The sequence below is a fragment of the Hylobates moloch genome, unplaced genomic scaffold (assembly GCF_009828535.3).
Source record: "Hylobates moloch isolate HMO894 unplaced genomic scaffold, HMol_V3 SCAFFOLD_3, whole genome shotgun sequence".
Classification (NCBI taxonomy): Eukaryota; Metazoa; Chordata; class Mammalia; order Primates; family Hylobatidae; genus Hylobates; species Hylobates moloch.
Window position 1 is genome coordinate 38,748,249 of NW_026652278.1, and position 27,280 is coordinate 38,775,528.

At 37.3% G+C, this 27,280-nt stretch overlaps 1 protein-coding gene across 3 annotated transcripts in view; it reads right to left on the reverse strand.

Annotated features, from left to right (window-relative positions):
• LOC116457268 (cytochrome P450 2C9) overlaps nt 1-12,672 on the reverse strand; it is a 49,094-nt gene extending 36,422 nt beyond the window's left edge. Inside the window, exons 1-5 of one of the 3 annotated variants that reach the window (XM_032136331.2) lie at nt 12,480-12,672; nt 9,333-9,495; nt 9,013-9,162; nt 3,439-3,599; nt 2,094-2,270 (exon numbers count right to left, since the gene is read on the reverse strand). In XM_032136331.2, the coding sequence (XP_031992222.1) occupies nt 2,094-2,270; nt 3,439-3,599; nt 9,013-9,162; nt 9,333-9,495; nt 12,480-12,647 (819 nt within the window). In that variant the 5' untranslated portion in view covers nt 12,648-12,672. The other 2 variants (XM_058435770.1, XM_058435771.1) reach the window with 2 other exon arrangements.
• Between the last annotated feature and the right edge of the window lie 14,608 nt (nt 12,673-27,280).

A 27,280-nucleotide genomic window follows, 5' to 3' on the forward strand; every position in this document is an offset into this window, starting at 1 on the left:
CTCCTATTCAACATAGTGCTGGAAGTTCTGGCCAGAGCAATCAGGCAGGAGAAGGAAATAAAGGGTATTCAATTAGGAAAAGAGGAAGTCAAATTGTCCCTGTTTGCAGATGACATGATTGTATATCTAGAAAACCCCATTGTCTTAGCCCAAAATCTCCTTAGGCTGATTAGCAACTTCAGCAAAGTCTCAGGATACAAAATCAATGTACAAAAATCACAAGCATTCTTGTACAACAAGCACAGACAAACAGGGAGCCAAATCATGAGTGAACTCCCATTCACAATTGCTTCAAAGGGAATAAAATACCTAGGAATCCAACTTACAAGGGATGTGAAGGATCTCTTCAAGGAGAACTACAAAGCAATGTTCAATGAAATAAAAGAGGATACAAACAAATGGAAGAACATTCCATGCTCATGGGTTGGAAGAATCAATATTGTGAAAATGGCCACACTGCCCAAGGTAATTTATAGATTCAATGCCATGCCCATCAAGCTACCAATGACTTTCTTCACAGAATTGGAAAAAACTACTTTAAAGTTCATATGGAACCAAAAAAGAGCCCGCATCACCAAGTCAATCCTAAGCCAAAAGAACAAAGCTGGAGGCATCACGCTACCTGACTTCAAACTATACTACAAGGCTACAGTAACCAAAACAGCATGGTACTGGTACCACAACAGAGACATAGATCAATGGAACAGAACAGAGCCCTCAGAAATGATGCCGCATATCTACAACTATCTGATCTTTAACAAACCTGACAAAAACAAGAAATGGGGAAAGAATTCCTTATTTAATAAATGGTGCTGGGAAAACTGGCTAGCCATATGTAGAAAGCTGAAACTGGATCCCTTCCTTACATCTTATACAAAAATTAATTCAAGATGGATTGAAGACTTAAATGTTAGACCTAAAACCATTAAAGTCCTACAAGAAAACCTAGGCAATACCATTCAGGACATAGGCGTGGGGTAGGACTTCATGTATAAAACACCAAAAGCAATGGCAACGAAAGCCAAAATTGACAAATGGGATCTAATTAAACTAAAGAGCTTCTGCACAGCCAAAGAAACTACCATCAGAGTGAACAGGCAACCTACAGAATGGGAGAAAATTTTTGCAGCCTACTCATCTGACAAAGGGCTAATATCCAGAATCCTACAATGAACTCAAACAAATTTACAAGAAAAAAACAAACAACCCCATCAAAAAGTGGGCAAAGGACATGAACAGATACTTCTCAAAAGAAGACATTTATGCAGCCAAAAAACACATGAAGATATGCTCACCATCACTGGCCATCAGAGAAATGCAAATCAAAACCACAGTGAGATACTATCTCACACCAGTTAGAATGGCCATCATGAAAAAATCAGGAAACAATAGGTGCTGGAGAGGATGTGGAGAAATAGGAAGACTTTTACACTGTTGGTGGGACTGTAAACTAGTTCAACCATTGTGGAAGTCAGTGTGGCGATTCCTCAGGGATCTCGAACTAGAAATACCATTTGACCCAGCCATCCCATTACTGGGTATATACCCAAAGGACTATAAATCATGCTGCTATAAAGACACATGCACACATATGTTTATTGCGGCACTATTCACAATAGCAAAGACTTGGAACCAACCCAAATGTTCAACAACAATAGACTGGATTAAGAAAATGTGGCACATATACACTATGGAATACTATGCAGCCATAAAAAATGATGAGTTCGTGTCCTTTGTAGGGACATGGATGAAATTGGAAAACATCATTCTCAGTAAACTGTCACAAGGACAAAAAACCAAACACATCATGTTCTCACTCATAGGTGGGAATTGAACAATGAGGACACATGGACACAGGAAGGGGAACATCACCCTCCGGGGGCTGTTGTGGGGTTGGGGAAGGGGGGAGGGATAGCATTAGGAGATACACCTAATGTTAAATGACGAGTTAATGGGTGCAGCAAAGCAACATGGCACATGGATACATATGTAACAAACCTGCACATTGTGCACTTGTACCCTAAAACCTAAAGTATAATAATAAAATAAATAAATAAATAAATAAAAATAAATAAATAAATAAAACATTTTACCTTCTCCATTTTGATCAGGAAGCAATCAATAAAGTCCTGAGGGTTGTTCATGTCCATAGATTCTTGGTGTTCTTTTACTTTCTCCAAAATATAACTTTTCACAAAAGCAACGTTTTTAAGTAATTTTTTATGGGTTCCCGGGAAATAATCAATGATAGGAGAAAAATTATTGTAGATCTAAGAGAAAATGATAATTTATTAAATTAAAAGATTTTAATAAAAGCATACATACCATATAGCAAGCACTGGTTGTAAATTGCAGTTATAAATATAAAGAAAATATATTGTGTATCTTGATGGGGAAATTTTTATTGTACATATGTAGTAATTCTCTGATTATAAAAGATTTGAGAAAGAAAATTCTGACCAGAAAATCAATTCTAACCATATGATAATCATTTCCTAGACTCATACCTCCTTTTTATAGTATAAAAGCATCTTTATATTAATTCTGTTACTTTTTACAATTCTTCTCTACAATCTTGAAATATAAGATGGCATGAATTACTACATTCACATTTTGTAGATGACAGCATAGGTTAAAAGAATTTGGACAACCTGATTGATAGTACAAAGTTAGTCCCTACTATATTGATTTCTATCAAGCAGACTCTGAAATGGAATTAGTATTTTAGAAGTAGGAGGGGCTCAAAGATACTTCAAATTCCAACTGTGCACCAGAGCAGTTAAATGACTTCTATAAAATCACACAATTATTATTTAGGCAGAGTATAAAACATGCCAACTCAGCACAGGGTATAAGTGTGATGTCTGTTTATGGTTCATACACCATAAAACCAATAATTTTGTCATTCCTAATGCAGTTATCTCATCAGCTAGAATCCCAACTGAGATATCAAACACCCCTGCCCTATTCAGTGTTTCTTGGCAGCTTCTATGGTTCCAAATATTCTCCCTCCTTGAAGGAGATAATGTCTTTTAAATTAGGATATTTCTGCCACATAACATGACAAAGTGTGAATTGAAGGACAAGTCCTGTGAGTAATGGAAGCCTCCAAAGTGCCTGGATATCCATGGAGTGATATAAGCACGCTTTGGGGCTGTCAAAAATGTACTTTATAGAAACAGGACTTAGGAGTTTAGCAGAAAAAACATTGATGAGGGATCTAATGGGCTTAGAAATCAGGCCTATATTGAGGCATTTATTTCCCATGCATAAAATAAAGGGCTTGGCCATCTTTCCCAGATATTCACCCCATGGCTCTCTGGGCAACACTGTAGTATTCAAAAATGCACTTCAGAGCTTGATCCATGTAGAATTTTGGATTTGTCAGAAAAATAAGAGCATAAGTGGTTTTTCAGGAAGCAAAAATCTTAGCCTTACCTGGATCCAGGGGCTGCTCAAAATCTTGACGTTTTCATTCAACTTTTCCATCAAGTTAAGAAATTGCTGATCTTTATAATCAAAACGTTTATGGAAAATAATGGAGCAGATCACATTGCAGGGAGCACAGCCCAGGATGAAAGTGGGATCACAGGGTGAGGCTAAAGAATTAGAAACAATTTAAAATACTATTAAACTTCAGATATAAAACACTGTATTTGTTAACAGATAGTAGTAGTTTAGAAATTTTAAGCACTATCTTACCTACAAATTCCCTTAACAGCAAAAAAGAGTTCAGCATGCATAAAATCAACACTTCACTTTTACATTAATCCTGAGTTGACCATTACAACCTAACTGGTTAAATAATGGTTGTTCAAATGCTAAATTTACATTCCCGGCCTATTTGTCTTTTACTTTGGAAAGAACAAAAAGACATTTTCTAAAAACCTAATAATTCATGTTTCAGAGGGAATCACATCAGTCTGCAAAGTCTGTAGACAACAAGGCACTGAGATGGAAAGGGCAAGAATAGTTGGAGATTTCAAAGCTTTTTATATATAATGAATAGCTGAAAGAGTCATGTGTTGAACCAGTAGAGAGGAACCAAAGAGACTGTGGGTGAATTCCTGTATTTAAGAAAATAAATGTAAGAAGAAGAATGTGTTTTATGAGAAGGAAAACAAATATAAATGAATAATATGCCTAACATAGATTAGTTTGTCAAAAAATTAAATGAAAACTTTGTTGTTGTTGTTTGTTGTTTTTGTTTTTTGTTTGTTTGTTTTGAGATGGAGTTTCACTCTTGTTGCCTGGGCTGGAGTGCAATGGCACGATCTCAGCTCACCTCAACCTCTGCCTCCTGGGTTCAAGCAATTCTCCACCTGAGCTTCCCAGGTAGCTGGGATTACAGGTATGTGCCACCACATCTGGCTAATTTTGTATTTTTAGTAGAGACAGGTTCCTCCATGTTGGTCAGGCTGGTCTCGAACTCCCAACCTCAGGTGATCCGCCAGCCTTGGCCTCCCAAAGTGCTGGGATTACAGGCATGAGCCACCTTGCCTGGCCAAAAATTTTATTTTAAATATAAATCCCAGGTAAGGCAAACAAGAAAGTGTAAATTGATAAGTGGAGTTTTTTCTTCTGTAGCTTTTTAAAAATGAATTTTATTCTTTAGGAACTAAATGCCCATCATCTCTTATCATCCTGCAAATTTAACCTATTTAATTTGATATTGATTAGGTCCAGCCTATCATTTAATAGCTAAATAAATTAAATTATAGGAAAGGTTTTCTTGTTTGATGAGGATCTCTGAAATGAAGTTGTTATAATCAAGTGATTGATAAACTTTATATTTTTTAAATTTTCTTTTATTTTACTTTAAGTTCTAGGATACATGTGCAGAATGTGCAGGTTTGTTACATAGGTATACATGTGCCATGGTGGTTTGCTGCACCTATGAACCTGCCATCTAGGTTTTAAGCCCCTCATGCATTAGGTCTCTGTCCTAATGCTGTCTCCCTACTGGCCCCCCATGCCCCAACAGGTCCCATGTGTGATGTTCCCCTCCCTGTGTCCATGTGTTCTCATTGTTCAACTCCCATTTATGAGTGCAAACGTGGAGTTTGGTTTTCTGTTCCTGTGTTAGTTTACTGAGGATGATGATTTCCAGCTTCATCCATGTTCCTGCAAAGGACAGGAACTCATTCTTTTTTATGGCTGTGTAGTATTCCATGGTGTATATGTGCCACATTTTCTTTATCCAGTCCATCATTGATGGGCATTTGGGTTGGTTCCAAGTCTTTGCTATTGTGAATGGTGCCACAATAAACATACATGGGCATGTGTCATTATGGTAGAATGGTTTATAATCCTTTGGGCATATACCCAGTAATGGGATTGCTGAGTCAAGTGGAATTTCTAGTTCTAGATCCTTGAGGAATCACCACACTGTCTTCCACAATGGTTGAACTAATTTATACTCCTACCAACAGTGTAAGAGGGTTCATATTTCTCAACATTCTCACCAACATCTGTTGTTTCCTGACTTACTAAGGATCACCATTCTAACTGGTGTGAGATGGTATCTCATTGTAGTTTTGATTTGCATTCTCTAATGACCAGTGTTGATAAGCTTTTTTTCATATGTTTGTTGGCTGCATAAATGTCTTCTTTTGAGAAGTGTCTGTTCATATCCTTTGTCCATTTTTGATGGGGATATTTCTTTTTTTCTTGTAAATTTAAGTTCCTTGTGGATTCTGGATACTAGCCCTTTGTCAGATGGGTAGGTTGCAAAAAATTTCTCCCATTCTGTAGGTTGCCTGTTCACTCTGATGCTAGTTTCTTTGGCTGTGCAGAAGCACTGTAGTTTAATTAGATCCCATTTGTAAATTTTGGCTTTTGTTGCCATTGCTTTTTGTGTTTTAGTCACAAATTCTTGGCCCATGTCTATGTCCTGAATGGTATTGCCTAGGTTTTCTTCTGGAGTTTTTATGGTTTTAGGTTTTATGTTTGAGTGTTTAATCCATCTTGAGTTGATTTTTGTATAAGGTATAAGGAAAGGGTCCAGTTTCTGTTTTCTGCATATGGCTAGTCAGTTTTCCCAGTACCATGCTGTTTGGTTACTGTAGCCTTGTAGTATTGTTTGAAGTGAGGTAGAATGATGCCTCCAGCTTTTTTTTTGCTTAGGATTGTCTTGGCTATACAGGCTGTTTTTTTGCTTCATATGAAATTTAAAGTATTCTTTTCTAGTTCTGCGAAGAAAGTCAATGATACCTTGATGGGTATAGCATTGAATCTATGAATTACTTTGGGCAGTATGGCTATTTTCACAGTATCGATTCTTTCTATTCATGAGCATGGAATTTTTTTCCATTTGTGTCACCTCTTATTTCCTTGAGCAGTGGTTTGTAGTTCTCCTTGAAGAGGTCCTTCACATCCTTTGTAATTTGTATAAGTAGGCATTTTATTCTCTTTGAAGCAATTGTGAATGGGAGTTCACTCATGATTTGGCTCTCGGCTTGTCTATTATTGGTCTATAGGAATGCTTGTTATTTTTGCACATTGATTTTGTATCCTGAGACCTTGCTGAAGTTGCTTATCAGCTTAAACAGTTTTGGGGCTGAGATGATGAGGTTTCTAAGTATACAGTCATGTTGCCTGCAAACAGAGACAATTTGACTTCTTCTCTTCCCATTTGAATACCCTCTTGACTGATTGCTCTGGCCAGAACTTCCAATACTATGTTGAATAAGAGTGGTGAGAGAGGGCATCCTTGTCTTGTGCCAGTTTTCAAAGGGAATGCTTCTAGCTTTTGCCCATTCAATATGATATTGGCTATGGGTTTGTCATAAATAGCTCTTATTATTTTGAGATATTAACTTTATATTTAAAGAGCTCCCAAATTCACATCTATATGTTTCAGGAAGTCAGGGACCCTGAATGGAGGGACCAGCTGAAGCCATGGCAGAAGAACATAAATTGTGAAGATTTCATGGACATTCATTAGTTCCCCAAATTAATACTTTTATAATTTCTTACACCTGTCTTTACTGCAATCTCTGAACATAAATTGTGAAGATTTCATGGACACTTATCACTTCCCCAATCAATACTCTTGTGATTTCCTATGCCTGTCTTTACTTTAATCTCTTAATCCCATCATCTTCCTAAGCTGAGGATGAATGTCATCTCAGGACACTGTGATGATTGTGTTAACTGCATAAATTGTTTAAACAATATGAAATCTGGGCATCTTGAAAAAAGAACAGGATAGCAGCGATGTTCTGGGAACAAGTGAGATAACCTTGAAGTCTGGCTGCCTGTGGGCTGAGTGGAACAGAGCCATATTTCACTTCTTTCAAAAGCAAATAGGAGAAATATCACTGAATTCTTTTTCTCAGCAAGGAACATCCCTGAGAAGAATGCGTTCCCAAGGGGAGGTCTCTAAAATGGATGCTCTGGGAACGTCTGTCTTTTACAGTTGTAGATTAAGGATGAAATAAGCCCCAGTCTCCTGTAGTGCTCCCAGGCTTATTAGGATGAGGAAATTCCCGCCTAATAAATTTTGGTCAGACTGGTTGTCTGCTCTCAAACCCTGTCTCCAGATAAGATGTTAACAATGACAATCAGTGCCCGAAACTTCATTAGCAATTTTAATTTCACCCCAGTCGTGTGATCTCGCCCTGCCTCCATTTGCCTTGTGATATTTTATTACCTTGTGAAGCATGTGATCTCTGTGACCCACACTCTATTTGCACACTCCTTCCCCTTTTGAAGATCACTAATAAAAACTTGCTGGTTTTGTGGTTTGGGGGGCATCATGGAACCTGCTGACATGTGATGTCTCCCCTGGACACCCAGCTTTAAAATTTCTCTCTTTTGTACTCTTTCCCTTTGTTTCTCAGACCAGCCAACACTTAGGGAGAATAGAAATATTCAACTTGAGTGATATTCAACTCACGTTGAAATATCAGGGCTGAATTTCCCTGATATCTATAGGCCCTAAATAGTGACTTTAATCAAAAGTACTCTGAATGAATGGCCAGGCATTGAACAGTTGGAAATCTGTTAGTTTGTGTGTGTCATTCACGGATTAATCTGATTTTCAGACTTTCACTTCATTGGGAAAACAGAATTTAAAAACAAGGTAATTTGGTATCCAAGCTGATAAACAGATTCATTGTAAAACTTCATAGATGAGTAGAGTTGGCAGTGGAAAAAAAAAAATTAACAAATTTCTAAGCCAAAATTTCATAAATATGGTTGGAAAGAGATAAGCAAAACTGAAACAGAGCCAAATTATACATAGGGAATGCAGATTACAGAGTTATTACTACTAATTAAAATCTAGTTAAATAAATCATTTTATAAATTGACATTTGTGTATTTCACAGAATTATGCTACAGCATGTATTTACTGAAAATATATAACTCAATAGAGTAACAAGAAATAATTAATACTATTGTTTAAATAATGCTGTGTTTACAGAGAAATAATAATTGATGAGAACTGCACTAAGATATGCCTAAGCAATAAAAACTGTAGAATGTCATTACTGGCCAGAACGGCAAGCATGGGCCTCAAAGAAACCCCAGACAAGTCAGTGAGGCTGACCATACAAACATAGCCCAATTAAATAAAAGCACATGCCATTTGGTTCATGCTCCATATGGGTGTGATAGGGCCATTCCTACCATGTCCACTTATCAAGTATTCTCTGGTGACATGTTCTGGAACAGGTAATGGGAAAAACACTGCTCTTTAGCTCTTTCAAAAAATGAACTCAAAATCTATATTCATGATTTCTTATTTGAAAGCAAAAAAGCAAAGTTCAGGAGAACATGGGACTAAATGAACCTTTTATACCCACACTGTATGCATAATCATGCCTGTACACACACAGCACAAATATGTGCAAATTCCCTTGGCTCTCAGCTTCAAACCCCCACTTGACATGAGCTAACAACCAGGACTCATAATGAAAGATATGGCCACCCTGAAATGTTTCCAAGAATGTCAGTAGAGAAGATAGTAGAACAGTAAGGTCAGTGATATGGAGTAGGGTCACCCACCCTTGGTTTTTCTCAACTCCTCCACAAGGCAGCGGGCTTCCTCTTGAACACGGTCTTCAATGCTCCTCTTCCCCATCCCAAAATTCCGCAGCGTCATGAGGGAGAAACGCCGGATCTCCTTCCATCTCTTTCCATTGCTGAAAACGATTCCTAACAGGAAGAGAAACAGAAACTAGGAGGGAGATCCCAGGCAAGAAAGAGGAAGCTGACACTGGGCAGCCATGTGGATGGGCCAAGCTCTGCCTGAGGAGCTCTGTAAGTCTGTTTTCCATCCTCCCCATCCCCAAGACCGATGCTGAAACAGGCACATGTACACCTACCAAATCCTCTGTTAGCTCTTTCAGCCAGTGGGAAAAGGCCTCTTCCAGAAAACTCCTCTCCAAGATCAATCAGGGCTTCCTTCACTGCTTCATATCCATGCAGCACCACCACACGTTTCAGGCCAAAATACAGAGTGAACACAGGGCCATAGACCTTTGAGAGCTAGGAAAGTAGATATAGATAACAGCAAATGAAGTCAATATTTTGTCCATTTACTAAGCCTGACTTAGCATGATATTTTCATTGTATTTGTATGCTTTTATTCAGCCACACAGGCTTCAAATATTTCTGAATTTTAAATACAAACATGATGACGATTATGCTTGCCACTCAGATGTTCAAGGCAATGGTCAGACAATTGCTACACAGATTACAATTAATACTCACATCAACATATTCAGCATGTCTATTTACTCTATTTTAAACAAACAGCCAGGTGCGGTGGCTCCCACCTGTAATCCCAACACTTTGGGAGGCCAAGGCAGGTGGATCACAAGGTCAGGAGTTCAAGACCAGCCTGGCCAACATGGTGAAACCACGTCTCTACTAAAAATACAAAAATTAGCTGAGCATGGTGGTGCATGCCTGTAATGCCAGCTACTTGGGGGACTGAGGCAGGAGAATTGCTTGAATGGGGACCTGGGAGTTGGAGGTTGCAGTGAGCAAAGATCATGCCACTGCACTCCAGCCTGAGCTACAGAGCAAGACTCCATCTCAAAAAAAAAAAAAAAACTGAGCTCAGAGAATGACAAATTCATTTTCAGTGTCTCACAGCTAATATACAGAAGACCCAAATTTGAAACTCTTCTTATTCAAACACTGATGCTTAAGAAATTTATCAGCACTCTTGAGTCCACCTTAAGACCAACACCCAGCTTCAAGAACTAACAATTTCCTGGTTTAATAGCCTTTTATGATTAGCATGCATCATAGCATTTTTACTAAAAATATCTCCCTATGGACTCTCCTAGGACTCCCAAAAGCCCACAGAGAGGCCCCTATTGCCAGGTCAATAGTCCTCACAGCAGTACTCCTAAAATTAGATGGCTATAGGATTATACAAATCACCTTAATCCTTAACCCCCTAAGAGAGTTTATAGCTTATTCCTCCCTCATACTATCCTTATGAGAAATAATCATAACAAGCTTCTTTTGTCTGTGCCAAACTGATCTAAAATCACTCATTACTTTTCCATAAGCAACATGGCACTTGTTATCACAGCTTTTCTCATTCAAACCCCCTGAAGTTTTACCAGTGCAACCGCCCTAATAACTGCCCACAGACTAACCTCATTCCTGTTATTCTGCCTTGCAAACTCAAACTACAAACGAGTTCACAGCCAAACCATACTACCAACACAGGGCCTTCAAACACTTCTCTCCCTGATAGCCATGTGATGACCCCTAGCTAGTCTTGCCAACCTTGCCCTGCCCCCTACCATCAATCTAGTAGGAGTAGTCTTCATAACTACAGCATCATTCTCTTGATCTAATCATAACATCACGCTTATAAGGCTTAATATACAAATCGCAGCCCTTTACTGTCTGTATATGCTAATTATTACACAACGAGGGGTGTTCACATATCATATTAATACTGCTAAACCATCTTTCACTCGAGAAAAAACCCTAATACTTATACATCTTCTGACCTTCTTCCTACCATTACTAAACCCTAAGGTCATTTTGGGGTTTATATATTGTAGCTATAGTATAATTAAAACATTACTTTGTGGATCTAATAATGGAAGTCTATAACTTCTTATCTACCATTTATCTGCTTTTGCTGGTCCTGAACCCACAGTTATTTCCTTTACAACAGGCATAAATTAATTCTTCAGAGAAGTTCAATTTTCATGGCTATTCTGAATAAAACACATGGCTAATATAGTAGAGGACTTATTTAATAAAATCTCTAATAACAAACACGTTCCTTACCGTAAGGAGACCCCCCCTGAAACTATTGCTATGGAATAAAAGATGAAATGCTCCTGATTATTGTAAATACAAAATTACATGCAGGATTGTGAAAGGACAATGCCAGGTTGGACTGCCAGAATGAGCCAACAGTGCGTGATTTGCTTCCCCCTGCAGAGAGCCTATGAATGGACGTGCAGTCAGGGAGGTTTCACATCACCAAGATTCCTATCCCAGAAAAGCAGATGTTTGTAGCTTTGGGAATGGAATGCGACCCTTGTGGAGAACCTATAAATGGGTGCATGCGGGGCACCTGTCCATATGGATAAGATAGGGCTATAAATGCCCTCATCTTGCCACGGCTCTTCTAGGCCTCTTTAGGGTTAAGGCATACTCCCTTCTGAGAATTTCTGGTCTAACTAGTTGTCTAGCTTCACATCGTGTTTCCATGGATTGTTTGTAACCAGCTTTTGTTGCAATTGTTACTGCTGATTAATATCTTGTTAATCATAGGTTATGGAAAGATTGTGCTTCTGTTTTAAGGCTCTGTTAGAAATTACTGACACACACACTATATTGTAAATTTTTATCTCTGTATACTGTACTTCTGCATACAAATGTACTGTACTTCTACATACAAATGTTATAAGAATTTCTTCATCCTCATGTGACCATCTCACCTCATAATCAAATGACCCTAAATCCCTCACTAACCTACCCCTGCCCTCATTAAACTTAATAATAAATGCTGGTATGTCCAGTGCATTGTTGGCACCGCAGGAACAGAAGGCGGTGACCCCCCTGGACCCAGCTTTCACTATCTTGTGTGTGTCTATTATTTCTCAACCTGCCGATCTGCCTGGGAACAAAGAGAGAGCCCCGTTGCATTGTGGGCTGCTGGCCAGATCCCACAATACCTTACCATTTACCTTCAGCCAAAAATTATAGCAAATGGTTATGAGATGAAGAAGGAACACAACTTTTCAAACTATTGACACTTGTTATTTTGAATCTAACATGCAAAGACCCAAATCTTTCTCTACTCACAAAATACATGGTTTCATTCCACTATTTCTGACACTGACAGACTGGAAAAGGCAACAAAAGCCTTTCAAAGTATTTTACTTTACAATGACCTCTGTAACAACGTACCTCTAGGGATATGCTTTATTTAAAAAATACAGGTGAATTTACTTACCTTTTGCAAGCCACTGAAGGACCATACTTACATTGGTTAAGGATTTGCTGATGTCCTTAATATCTATCTGTAGGATATTTCCAATCACTGGGAGAGGAGTGGGCCCAGGAGGGAGTTTTCCTCTCCCAGACCTCTGTCTCCAGAGTGAAAGGAGAAGCAAACAGGAGAGACAGAGCACAAGGACCACAAGAGAATCCATTGAAGCCTTCTCTTCTTGTTAAGACAACCGTGGGCTTGCACTCCAAGCCTTTTATAACACTCCGTGCTAATTCAGTGTGTGCCTCTTTGATGGATAAAGTGACCAATCACCTAGGTCCACTATATGCTCCTTCTGAAAGGACTTTGACACACTGATAGAGATAAAAATAAAATGTCCTTTGGTCTTGTTCTCCTTCATTCCAGTGTCCACTCTGTACATTCCAGTTTCACTGTACTTGGTTGGAGCCTAGGTATTGGTAATAAAAAACAAATGTTAACCCAGATGGTTCCAATGCACCATCATAATTGAGAGCACTGAAGTAAATAATCTGATGCAAAAGCAATTACTCAAAATTCTGAATTCTTAGATTAATAACCATTTGGGAATTTATGATTTTGAGGGAAATGGATGTATTCTATGCCTCGTATATTTAAAAATTATGTCAGTGCTATATCAAAGATTAGGAGACTTTGTTCTTTATAATGAAATCCTTTCAAATATTTAATAGAGCCTACTAAAAATACAGCAGCCTAAACATGAAATAGCTAACATAACCCATATATCTTAAATAACCAAACATACATCAAGTAAATTACCTTAGCAGATATAAACACCTTTACAATTAAACCCCCTAAAAAAACACGTGAAGGCAGGAATTGTTAGTTTTTATTTTTCAAATGGGAAAAGGGAGACCCTGGGAGAACAGGACACCTGTTGGTGCCACACAGCTCATAGCTGGCAGAACTGGGATTTGAGCTGAGGTCTTCTGATGCCCATCATGGTGTATTATCTCTTACACCAGAGCTGTCTTGAGAACAATTTTAGCAAAACAAAACAAATTTCCAAACATTAGTTATTCTGAATATACACCACATTTATTCTGTTCATAAAACAGGCTTCACATTAAATAGAACCCCTTATTTGTCTCTAAGGAAAACAGCACAAGAGATGCTCATGAGAAGAAATAAGGGATCTCCCCTCTCCATCACTGCAGAGGTGAAATGCTCAGTGTAACTGAGGGAAGGATTTGGTGCTAAGGGTTTGAGAAACTAGGGCTTCTCGACCTCCCAGTCACCTCCAGACATGGCTGCTTTCTATTGTTTTTGGTCTCTCATTTTCAGAAATGATGTAATAATGCACAGAAAGCAAAGGAAATTATGGACAGAACCACAGTTGTGGATGCAATAGAAGATGGGAGGTAGGGAAATCACTAAAGGGACCCACAGCACAGAACCACCACAATGTATAGACCTTAACAGGAGCTGACATACTGAGTTGAGGATCTAAATACAACTAGAAAGATACTCTTTACTAGATCACTAATGTCAATACTTGTGCAAAGCCATTTTCTTTAAAGATATCATCATATTTGTTCCAAATTCCCTGGTGAGGTTATTTCCATTTCTTTTATTAAGAAAAATAAAGTTATGTTAAGACACAGTTGCACAATGCTTTACTGGTCATTTTTAACAGGGATTCTAACAATTTACAGAGAATTGTTACACCTCATGTCCCTTTTGAATCTCTCAATTACCTTTGCTTACAATGAAATTGACCCATTTCAGGAGTGAGAAAGCTGAGCCTTGAAGATTCAGTATCTTAGCCAAGAACATGCTGTCTGCTAGTGCTAGAGCTGAGACTAGAACCCATAAGCCCTGCATCTTGAAGGTTTCATTTCAAGCCAAACATTCAGTTCAATTGGGTCCACCAATATTTACTGATTGTGTACAATGATTCAGGATTTTGTAATTCAGTCTAGTAAATGATTTTCAAAATAAACATTAATTTCATTAATAATTACAGCCCCAGTTGACTAGATTGAGAGGTCAGAAGAGTTTGGTTTTATAACATTTAGTACTTAGGTAAGTCAAAGACCTTGGAGAACCTTTTATACAGGGCAAAGAAAAGCAGTAACTTGGTCCCTGACTCATGTAACTCTGAACTCTAACAGAAATATACTACCTTATTTTGGGTAAAATAAGCTCAGGTGCTCTCTTTAGAATAATCATTTCATTCCTCGGGAGATAGGTGTCCCAGCTCGGCTCCGCCTCTCTCCTGCTGAGCTGAGGCTCCTGCCTAGACCTTTCAGTTTACAGAAAGAAAGAATTATAGATAATTTGTAGATAGAAGGGATCTCTGAGATCAACTACTCTAAACTTTGCTTTTTTTTTTTTTTTAGAAATGAGCGATTATTGACTCAGTGAGACAAAGTATCACATATCACAATCACAATGCCTCAGTATAAGACTTTTTCTTTCTTTTCTTTTCTTTTTTTTTTTTTGAGATAGAGTCTTGGTTCACTGCAAGCTTCAGCTCCTGGGTTCATGCCATTCTCCTGCCTCAGCCTCCCAAGTAGCTGGGACTACAGGTGCCCACCACCGCACCCAGCAAATTTTTTTGTTTTCTTAGTACAGACAGGGTTTCACTGTGTTAAGCAGGATGATCTTGATCTTCTGACCTCATGATCCACCCACCTAGGTCTCCCAAAGTGCTGGGATTACAGGCGTGAGCTGCAGCACCCAGCCAAGACTTCTTCTTAGAATCTCAGTTTTTCAACTCCCAATTCAGTGACATGTCATATCCCATCTCATAGAATTCATATCTCAGTCCAAATGATCAGGGGAGTACCAACATTAAGCCCTCCACAGTCACTGAGTAATACAAAACTCAGCTTGACTAGAATGGTGGATTAGAGTAGGCTTTTGAAACAGTTTGGGGTTTCTGGCAATACTAAGTGGAAAGTATATAATTACCACATGCCTCTTTCCCTGCACCCACACGCAGCCTCTCTCACAATCAAGAACCCTCATTAATTACAATCAATGAACCAACATTGACACATTATCATCAACCAAAGCTCATAGTTTATGTGGGGTTCATTCTTTGTGTTGTACATTCTATGGGATTTGACTAATGCATAATGACATGTGCCATTGTAATATCACATAAAATAGCTTTACTGCCCTAAAAACCTCTGTGCTTTATGTGTTCTCTCTCCCTTCCTTGCAAGCCCTAGCAACAAATAATCTTTGCAGTGTCAGCATAGTTTTGCCTTTTCCAGAATGTCATATGGTTGGAATCATAGAGTATGTAGCCTTTTTTTTTTTTCTGGCTCTGTCCCCCATGATGGCGGTCGTCGATGATTCGCTTCACTGCCTCCGGGCAGCCTCTCCGAGTAGCTGGGACTACAGGCGCCCGCCACCACACCTGGCTAATTTTTTGTATTTTTAGTAGAGACGGGGTTTCACCGTGGTCTCGATCTCCTGACCTCGTGATTCACCCGCCTCGGCCTCCCAAAGTGCTGGGATTACAAGCGTGAGCCACCGCGCCCGGCGAGTATGTAGCCTTTTAAGATTTAACTTACTAATATGTATAAAGTTCCTGCGTGTCTTTTCATGGCTTGATAGTTCATTTCTTGTTAACACTAAATAACATTCATTGTATAGGTTTATCACGTTGTCTGTTCATTTATCTATTGAAGAACATCTTGGTGATTTCTAATTTTTGACAATGATGAATAAAGCTGCTATAAATACCCATGTGCAGATTTTTGTGTGGAAATGTATTTTCAACTTATTTGGCAAATACCAAGGAGCACAACTACCAGATAATGTGGTAAACATATTTTAATTTTTTTAGACACTGCCCAACTGTCTCCTGAAGTGTCTTTATCATTTTGCATTTCCACCAGCAATGACTAATAGTTCTTATTGCTGCACATCCTTGCCAACATTTGGTTTTATCAGTGTTTTGGATTTTAGCCATTGTATAAGTGCACAGTAGTATCTCATTGGGGTTTTAGTTTGCAGGTCCCTAGTGACATTTAATGATGAGCATTTTTCATATATTTATTTGCCATCTGCATTTCTTCTTGGGTGAGGTGTCCGTTCAGATCTTTTGCCCATTTTTTAAATCAAGGTGTCTGATTTCTAATTGTTGAGTTTTAAAAATTTTTGGAGAGAAGTCGTTTATTAGATATATCTTTTGAAAGTATTTCTCCCAGTCTCTGTCTTTTCATCTCATTCCCTTGATAATGTCTTTTGCAGAGTAGAAGTTTTAAATTTTAATAAGGTCCAGCTTAGTTTTTCTTTATTTCATGGATTATACCTTCATTGTAGTATTTTAAGAACCATTGCCGGATCAAGGTCATCTTTATTTTCTCCTTTCTTATACTATCAGAGATTCATAGTTTTGCATTTTATATTTGGATCTATTATATATATATGTATATACATTTTTTTTTTTTTCTGAGACTGAGTCTAGGTCTGTCACCTAGGCTGGGGTGCAGCGGCTCTCAACTTGGCTCACTGCAACTTCTGCCTCCTGGGTTCAAGCGATTCTCCTGCCTCAGCCTCCTGAGAAGCTGAGACTACAGGTGCATGCCACCATGCCCAGCTAGTTTTTTGTATTTTTAGTAGAGACGGGGGTTTCACCATGTTAGCCAGGATGGTCTCGATCTCCTGACCTTGTGATCTGCCTGCCTCAGCCTCCCAAAGTGCTGAGATTAGTGGCATAAGCCACCGCACCCAGCTTAGATCTATAATATATTTTTAGTTAACTTTCATTAAAGGTGTAAGGTCTATTTCCAGATTCATTTTTCTGTATGTGAATCTCCAGTTACTCCATTAGTCTTCATTGAAAAGACTATTTTTCCCCCATTGAATTGTCTTTCTTTCTTTTTCAAAGATCAGTTGACTATATTTCTGATGATCTATTTCAGGCTCTTTACTCACTTGCATTAATCTATTTGACTATTTTTTCACCAATTGCACACTGTCTTGATTAGCTTCATAATAAGTCTTGAAGTTGAATCAGGTAAGGTCAATCATTTGACTTTGTTCTCCTTAACATTGGCTATTCTGGGTTTTTTGGCCTCTCTACATAAACTTTAGAATCAGATTGTTAGCATCTAAAGATAAAAAATAATAAAAATAATAAAAACTTTCCTGGAGTTTGATTCTTATTGTGTTGATCTGTAGATCAAATCAAAAAGACTAACAAGAGTCTTCATATTCATGAACATGAAATATTTCTGTATTTATTTATATCTTTATTTTCTTTCATCAGAGTTTTGTAGTTTTCTTCAAGTGATATATGTATTTTGACAGACTTCCACCTAGGGATTTCATATTTTTGGTGCTAATATAAATGATACTATGTTTTTAATTCCAAATTCTAATATTTATTGTTAATATAGAGAAAAGAAATTGATTGCCTTGTATCCTGCAACCTTAGTACAATAGCTTATTACTTTTAGGAGTTTTTTTATTATTTTTGTTTTGTTTTTGTTTGTTTTGTTTTTTATTTTTGGAGGTTTTTTGATTCTTTGAGATTTTCTACATAAAGAATCATGCGATCTAAACACAACAGTTTTTTTCTTTATTCCTGATTGTATCACTTTTCTTTTTCTTGTTATCTCATTAAAAAGGATTTCTAGTATGATGTTGAATAGGAGTAGTTTCATGGAACATCTCACTTCATTCTTGTTATTAGCCAGAAAATTTCAAGTTTCTCACCAGTAATGACGTTAGCAGTAGGTTTTTTGCACATATTCTTTATTAAATTGAGAAAGTTCCTCCTCTATTCTTAGTTTGCTGACCGTTTTTATCATGAATGTGTGCTGGATTTTGGCAAAGTTTTTTCCTGCATCTGTTGATATGATGATGAGACTTTTCTTCTTTAGTAACTAATGTGATGAAGTAAAATATTTGATTTTCATATGTTGAGTAACTCTTGCATTCCTAAAATAAATCCCATTTAGTTATGGTGTATACAGTTTTTCTACACTATTGAATGCAATTTGCTAATCTTTTGTTGAGGTTTGCACCAATTTTCATTAGACATACTGGTATGTAGTTTTGCTTTCTTATAATGTCCTTGTCTGATTTGAGTATTAGAGTAATGCTGGCCATAAAATGAGTTAAGAATAGAAGAATTTCCTCTGGTACTAATTCTAGAAGAGATTGTAGAGAATGGGTATAATTCTTCTATAAATGTTTGGTAGAATTTACCAGTGGACCTATATGGGTCTGGTGTTTTCTCTTTTGGAGGTTATTCATTTTTTATTTTATTACTTTAATAAATAAAGGCCTATTCAAATTATCTATTTCTTCTTGTGTGAGATTTAGCAAACTGTTTCTTTATGGAATTGACCCATTTTATCCAAGTTATAAAATCTGTGGGCATGGAGTTCTTTATAATATTCATTTATTATCCTTTTAATGTCCATGGTATCAATAGTGATGGTTCTTCTTTTAATTTTGACAATAGGAAAATGTGTATTCTCCCTTTTTATCTTGGTTAGGCTGGCTAGATATATATTGATATAATTTTCAAATAACCAGCTTTTGTTTTCACTATTTTTTTCTATTGATTTCTTGTTTTCAATTTCATTGATTTCTGCTCTTTTATTGTTTCTTTTGTTCTGCTTTCTTTGGATATAATTTGTCCTTCTTTCTCTAGTTCCCTAAGGTGGATGTTTAGATTACTGACTTTGTATCTTTTTTTTTCTATTTTATGCCCCCAATGCTACAAGTTTCCCTCTAACCACTGCTTTCACTACATCCTACAAATTTTTTAAAGTTCTATTTTTATTTTGTTTAGTTCCAAATATTTTAATCCCTCTTGAGATTTATTATTTTATCCATATTTTATTAAGAAATATGCTGTTTACTCTCTAAGTATTTTGTGATATTCCAGCTCAATATCTGTTATCGATTTCTAGTTTAATTCAACTGTGGTCTCACAGCAGACATTGTATGATTCACATTCTTTTAAACTTCCTAAGATATGTTTTGTTGCCCAGAATGTGGTCTATATTGGTGAATGTTCTATGTGAGCTTGAGAAGAATGTGTATTCTGCTTTTGTAAAGTATTCTATAAATGCCAATTCAAATCAGTTGATTGATGGTGCTATTCAGTTCAAATCTGTCTTTAATGATTTTCTGCATGCTGAATCTGTCCGTTTTTAATAGAGGAGTGTTTAATTCTCCAGCTGTAATAGTGGAGTCATCTATTTCTCATTGTAGTTCTATCAGTTTTTGCCTCATGTATTTTGACATCTTATTGTTGAGTGCATGCACTTCAAGATTATTATTTCTCCTCAGAGAATTTAACTCTTTATCCTTATATAACACTCTTCCTAACCTCTAATAACTTTTCTTACTCTGGAGATGGCTTCATCTGAAACTAATATAGCTATTCCCATTTCTTTTTGGTTGGTGTTAGCATGGTATATTTTTCTCCTTCATTTACTTGAAATCTATATGTATATTTATATCTCAAATGGGTCTCTTATAGACAACATACATATATTTGGCTCTTGTTTTTTTATCTACTCTGACAGTCTCTGTCTTTCCAATGGTTAAAATGACTTTAATATAGTTGAACTATTATCTACCATATACGCGTTACTGTTTTCTACTCATTGCCCTTGTTTGTTGTTTCTATTTTTGTCTTCAACTCTTTTTCTGCCTTCTGTGGCTTTAATTGAGCATGTTATATGACTCCATTTTCTTTTTCTCCTTAATATTACTTGTATTTTTTTACTTTTTTGTAGTTTCCATATTATTTGCAATATGTGTTTACAATTAACCCAAGTCTACATTCAAATAGCAGTATACTACCTCATAGGTAGTGTGCTTACTTGTAACAAAATATTCTTACTTCTTTCCTCCCTTCTTCATATATCATCACTGTCATTTATTTCATTTATCCATAAACTGTAATCACCAAATATATATTTTTGTTGTTGCTGTTTTGTTTGTTCTGTTTTGTTTTGTTTTGTTTTTGAGATGGAGTTTCACTCTTGTTACACAGGCTGAAGTGCAATAGCATGATCTCGGCTCACTGCAACTTCCGCCTCCTGGGTTCAAGCAATTCTCCTGCCTCAGTCTCCCAAATAGCTGGGATTACAGGAATGCACCACCACTCCTGGCTAATTTTGTATTTTAGTAGAGACAGGGTTTCTCTATGTTGGTCAGGTTGGTCTGGAACTCCCGACCTTAGGTGATCCACCCTCCTCAGCCTCCCAAAGTGCTGGGATTACAGGCACCAGCCACTTTTGCCCGGCCATATTATTGTTATTATTTTGAAAAAAGCGTTGTCAGACCAATCAATAAGAAAAATTAAAATGTTATGTTCCCTTATATTATTCCTTCATTAACTCCCTTCCCTTCCTGATGTAGATCAGTGATTGACTTACACCATTTTCTTCTCTCTGAAGAACTTTATTTAACATTTTTTGCAAGGCAGGAACTAGAGATAAATTTTCTCAATTTTTTTGTGTGAGAATCTTTATTTCTCCATTAGTTGTGAAGGAAAATTTTGCCAGATACACAAATCAAGATGGGTGGGACTTTTTCCAATACTTTTAATATAGTCATGCACCATATACCAACATTTTGTTCAACAGGTGATCTCATTTACTATGTTGTTCCATAAGATTATAATGGGGCTGAGGCTGAGCATGGTGGCTCACACCTATAATCCCAGCACTTTGGGAGGCCAAGGCGGGTGGATCACTTGAGGTCAGGAGATTGAGAGCAGCCTGTCCAACATGGTGAAACTTCATTTTTACTAAAAGTACAAAAATTAGCTGGCTGTGGTGGCAGGCACCTGTAGTCCCAGCTACTAGGGAGGCTGAGGCAGGAGAATAGCTTGAACCTGGGAGGCGGAGGTTGCAGTGAGCCAAGATCACACCACTGCACTTCAGCCTGTGTGATGGAGTGTGACTCTGTCTCAGAAAAAAGATTACAATGGAGCTGAAAGATGATTTCTGCCACCTAGAGACTCATAGTCATCATAACATCTTGGTACAACACATTTTTGATGTGTATGTGGTGACACTGATGTAAACAAACCTACGGCACTGCCAGTTGTATAAAAATATAGCACATATCAGGTACAGTACATAATACTCAATAACTATAATAAATGACTCTGTTACTGGTTTATGTATTTACTATACTATACTTTTACTGTTATTTCAAAGTGTTGTGTTCTTCTGCGACTCATTTTCTTTTAAGTTAACTATTAAACAACCTCAGGCAGGTACTTCAGGAGCTATTCCAGAAGAAGGCAATGTTACATAGGAGATTACAGCTTCATATGTGTTATTGCCCCTGAAAACCTTACAGTGGGACAAGATGTGGCAGTAGAAGATAGTGATATTGGTGATCCTGACCTTGCATACTCCTAGGCTAATGTGTTTTGTGTCCTAGTTTTTAATAAAATGATTTAAAAAGAAACCCTGTCTCTTCTAAAAATACAAAAAATTAGCCAGTGTGGTGGTTCACACCTGTAGTCCCAGCTACTTGGGAGACTGAGGCCCAAGAATCGCCTGAACCTGGGAGGCAGAGGTTGCAGTGAGCTGAGATCGTGCCACTGCACTCCAGCCTGGCTGACAGAGTAAGACTCTGTCTCAAAAAAATAAAAATTAATTTTAAAAAATCTATACAAAAAAACAATTTTGTCAATTTCAGTTCTTAGCACAGTGGCACCTACCAATGCCCCAGTGGTGCCTACCAATGCCCCAGTGGCACCTTCCCAGCCCCTGGCAGGAAGCTGTACACATGTTCCTGGAGCAGCTTATTCACAGCTTGCAGGAGCTGGGATGGGCAAAAAAGAACCTATCTTCTGAATATTGAAGACCTGTCCTCTGATGACTGCTGCTTTTGAAAACATAGGTACAGACACAGATTGGGAACCCATTATTGCTACAATTCCCCCAACTCTTGGCAAGCTCCCCCAACAAGTGACTTCCAGGGTATTTAAAGGACTGATGCCTTTTCCCTCTCCTATTTATGTTTCTCTTTTTTCCCTCTTGGGAGATAGACATTAAAGACTAAGACATTTAAAAACTGGCTATGTGAGAAAAATCAGACACAACACACATGCCACAGCAAAGTCTTCACTAAGGTCTTGAATAGACCTTACGTTAATACCTTGGGCTAATAAGTGGCACAGAGACAGCCTACAGCAAACAAAATTTAAAAACAAATGAAGGGCTGCAACATTACTGATTAGATCTGGCACTCACTTACTCCACAAAAAGTAACCAAAATAATGAGTAGATAATCACACATTGAATAGATCATCTAAGGGAAAATGTTTGAATTCAACAGAGGAGTTGCCAGAAACATGTAAAGGAAGGAAGTAAAGAAAAGTGAGGCAGCCTGCTGGACCAGGATTATCTGGGAGCCTGGGGAGTCTCCCCATTGTGGGGAAAAGTAAGTAAGAGACCTCTGGTACTCTGCATTACTACAAAAGATTCTTGTAATCCTAGCCACAAGAGAGTCCTGAGAACCTCAAGGACAAGGAGACTAATACTCCTTACCTATGAATTTTAGAAGTAACTGGACTTCCCTATGATCTAAAATTGGCACCTGGTTTCACTTACTTCTACTTATAAGTAACTAGAATTTCTATACATCTCCAGAATGCATGTATGCCAAAACTCGTGCAACCCCTGCTGAACAAAATGTCTACAAATGTAATCATGTATTATGCAAATTGTCCTTTAGCTCCCAACCCTATACTGTCAAACTCGTGCAACCCCTGCTGACCAAAATGTCTACAAATGTAGTCATGTATTATGCAAATTGTCCTTTAGCTCCCAACCCTATACTGTCATCAGTAAATTCTTCTTACCAACCCACAAGTCCACCACTTTCCAATGCCAGGGCTCTGACACCTCGCCTGGCAGACACCAAGTCTTGCTTAATCTTAAACACTGAAACCAGTTAAAGCCTCATCTTCAGATCCAGTAGAAGATACCAATCAAAATAAACTTCACTTGTGAGACACAGGCCAGAAATTTAAACTATGCAACTCCTCAAAGCGCAGGGACTATCCTGGAAGAGGTGGGCACATGAGATTGTGAGGGTTGATTTTGAGAGAAAAAATAAGTTGTTTCCCTATAAATTAACCATTAATGTCAAAGGCAAGACAAGCACATGGGGCCCTGTGTCATATTAACAAGGTTTTCTTGAAGCATTAACCCACTCCTAAATAAAAGGTTATAAAGGTTACATAAAAGGCTTATGGGCTGGGCACAGTGGCTCACGCCTGTAATCCCAGCAGTTTGGGAGCCTGAGGTAGGTGGATCATCTGAGGTCAGAAGTTCAAGACCGACATGGTCAATATGGTCTCTACTAAAAATACTAAAAATTAGCCAGGTGTGGTGTTGTGTACCTGTAATCCCAACTACTCAGGAGGCTGAGGCAGGAAAATAGCTTGAAGCAGGGGTGTGGAGGTTGCAGTGAGCTGAGACTGTGCCACTGCCCTCTAGCCTGGGTGACATAGGGAGACTCCATCTCAAAAAAAAAAAAAAAAGGATATATCTTATGGTCAAGATGATCAAAACTTCATAGATTTTCAATAAATTTTTGAAAAACAAATTTAACTGGCCTCATGCTGTCTTTATTAGGACTTATTGTTTGGGAAATTATGTTTTCTCTCACAAAGAATAAAGGTTTTCAAATTTTTTTTTCTCAAATCTTTGAATTGTCACTTTGGCTAAATGAATGACTTGTTTTACAATGACCTGTGATCCTATTTTGTGATATCAAGTGTCTTAAACTTTTTATATTTAACAAACTTTCCAAAATCAAATTCTATCTTTGGTCCTCATTGATTTTTTGGTATTAGTCCTCTGAAGTCCAAGAGAGATATACTTGGCTTATTTAATATAACAAAATCATACAGAAAGTATTGTCATATATAAAGTGGTGTTTAGCCTTCTTTGGATTATATTTATATAAATGTGTTATTAGTATGTGTTCCAGAATTCTATGAAATTCCTGTGTTTCTGATATGTCTTAGCGTATGTTATCAGTAGTAATTATGATTATTATGTAAAATTGTTCTATGCCATAGAATTAACCAAATTTCCTTGTTAATTGTGTATTTAATTATGACTGTTCTGAGACTTTTGTCATCCATCATTGTTTTACTTTTATCCTTTTCAAAAGATGGTTTTGTAATCAGCTATAAGACTCTGACAAGTGTGCTTGAATGCAAGTTTCTGATAACTTTGGAGATTGTAACACTAGAATAAAGGAAAAACTTCCAAGACTCCCATGGAGAAATGAAATATTCATGAATATCAAGCAAAACAACAGTTAACTGCATGAGCTGAACTAACAGAAGACTGAAATAATTATTTTATGACATTTTGCTTCAAACATTGCTAATCCTTTGTGTGTTTTTCAGAGCAAAGAAAACTTTTCTTTTGAGCTATATACAGCTTTTAATAATTGAGTAAAGTATAAACAAAATTTGGAGCATATTTCTTTCTACCTGATTTCTTCAAATTTGGAAACTAGCCATGAGTATTCTTAACTTATAACAATACAGTTACTTACATAAGATTAATAAGAATTTATTTTCTTTTGTAACAGGACACAATTGGAGATTCTGGTTATTTTACAAAGTTTTGACTGGAATGGCATGCATTCAGTTACAAACAGGCTCTTGTAAGGAATCAAAATTGACTTGCAGAGCCAATAAAAGCCCCCTGGGAAAGCTGGCCTCATACCTTGTTTACACAGTCACTGTACAGGTTTCTGTCCCATGATAATTAAAGAATGTCATTTTCTGACAAGCCCAGGAGCCCCAAATTTTCCTGGGACCTTGAGATGAGGAATTCATCAAATTAACACAGGAATTTGCAGGTACAAGCTGGGCATAAAGCATTAAAGCTAAATCTGAGATTTTTTATGCAATAAAGTTCTAGCAAAACCAATTTAAACAAACAAACAAAAAAGAGCCTAAATGTCAAGCAATTATTCTTGCTGACTTCATGCAAATACTCTGGCCAAGTATAAGACTAAAACTTATTTTGCAAATGAGTTTGTCCTACGATTTGTCTTTGGTGAAAATGGGACTACAAAGAGAAAAATTATGTTTCACAATAAACTATAGTACAATTGTTTTTAGATTGTAGTCTTGCCTAATAGTTTTCAATTTTTATTATTTTCTAAAGTTTGGGCTAAATTTGAGAATTTCCCTACCTACAAGTCTCTAAAATAATGTTTTTCTTTTTTTCTTCTTTCCTTTCCTTTTTTCCCCATTTTTTCCTGATTTGAAGTAACTAAAATTTAAGCTGTTCTTTCTTAAAGCCCTGCAAACTGAAGCTAAACAACTTAAACTTCAGAATAAAATAACAGTAACCTATTTACATACATAAACCACATTCATACCTGCCTACTAATGTATGGACCTCAGGGTAATATCCTATATCAATTTTCCAGGATTGTTCTTTTTGTGGTTGTTGTTGGTTGTTGTTTTTCTCCCTCCTCCTCCTGATTTTCTCTTCATAAAATGTGAGACTTTACCACTTGTTAAAAATGAGCTTTCCTAATAATATGGGACCTACCCATCTAGGAATACATTGTCCTAACCATGAGAGATCAGACAGAACCAAAACCAGAGGCTCATTTTCTGGATAAATGCTTTTTCCAAGAGAGAGAAAAAAAAGCTGGAAAATGTGAAAGGAAAACAAATCTCAGGGTCCCCAGATCACTAAGCCAAAGGGAAAAGTCAAGCTGGGAACTGTGTTCGGCAAACCTGCCTCTCATTATATTCCTAAATAAGATTGCTACAAAGAGCTTAAAAAGCTACATACCTCCCTCACAATTTGCCCACAAGAAAATTACTTGTGGACAAGGGACAGACAGAACTCAAAGTCATCTCTCTGTTTATGTGAGACAAATGAATATCTGATTGCTTCCTCTGCCTTATTGTTTTACTAAGCCAGACTAAGGAATAAGCCACTATTCCTGTAAATTGTGTATTCAACAAAAGGCTAATCAGAAACCCAAAAGAATTCAACCATTTGTCTTTTATCTACCTATGTCCTGGAACCCCCCTCCCCACTTTGAGTTGTCCCATCTTTCCAGACCAGATGAATGCACATCTTACATATATTGATTGATGTCTCATGTGTCCCCAGAATGTATAAAACTAAGCTGTTCCCTGACGACTTTGACCACATGTTATCAGGATCTCCTGAAGTTGTGTCATGGGTGTGTCCTTAATCTTGGCAAAATAAGTTTCCTAAATTGACTGAGACTTGTCTCAGATATTTTGAGTTCACAAACTAAAGTAAGATACGATAAAAGTTTTAAAAAAAGATGTGTGAGCAAAATATAAATATTAATAAGGAGATAAAAAACCTGAAATTAAACCAAAAAGAAATTCTGGAGCTTAAAAGTGTAATAACTGAGATTAAAAATTCACTAGTGGGATGCAAAAGCAGATTTGAGCAGGCAGAAGAAAGAATCAGAGACCATGAAGACAGGTCAGTGGAAAGTATCAAGCCTGCTAAACAGATGGAAAAGAAGATTAAAGAAAATTAAATAGAGCCTAAGGGATCTGTGGGAGCCCATCAAGCAGACCAACATATGCATTATGGAAATCCAAGGAGGAAAGGGATAAATAGACAGAATAGTTAAAGAAACAGTCATTTAAAACTACCCAAATTTGATGACAGTTATGAATATAAACATTAAAGAAGCTCAAGAAACTCCAATGAATATATCCTCGGAGACCCACATCAAGACAGTTTATAACTTAATTTTCAAAAGACAATGACAGAGTTTCAGAAAGCAACTAAAGAGAACTTTCACCAC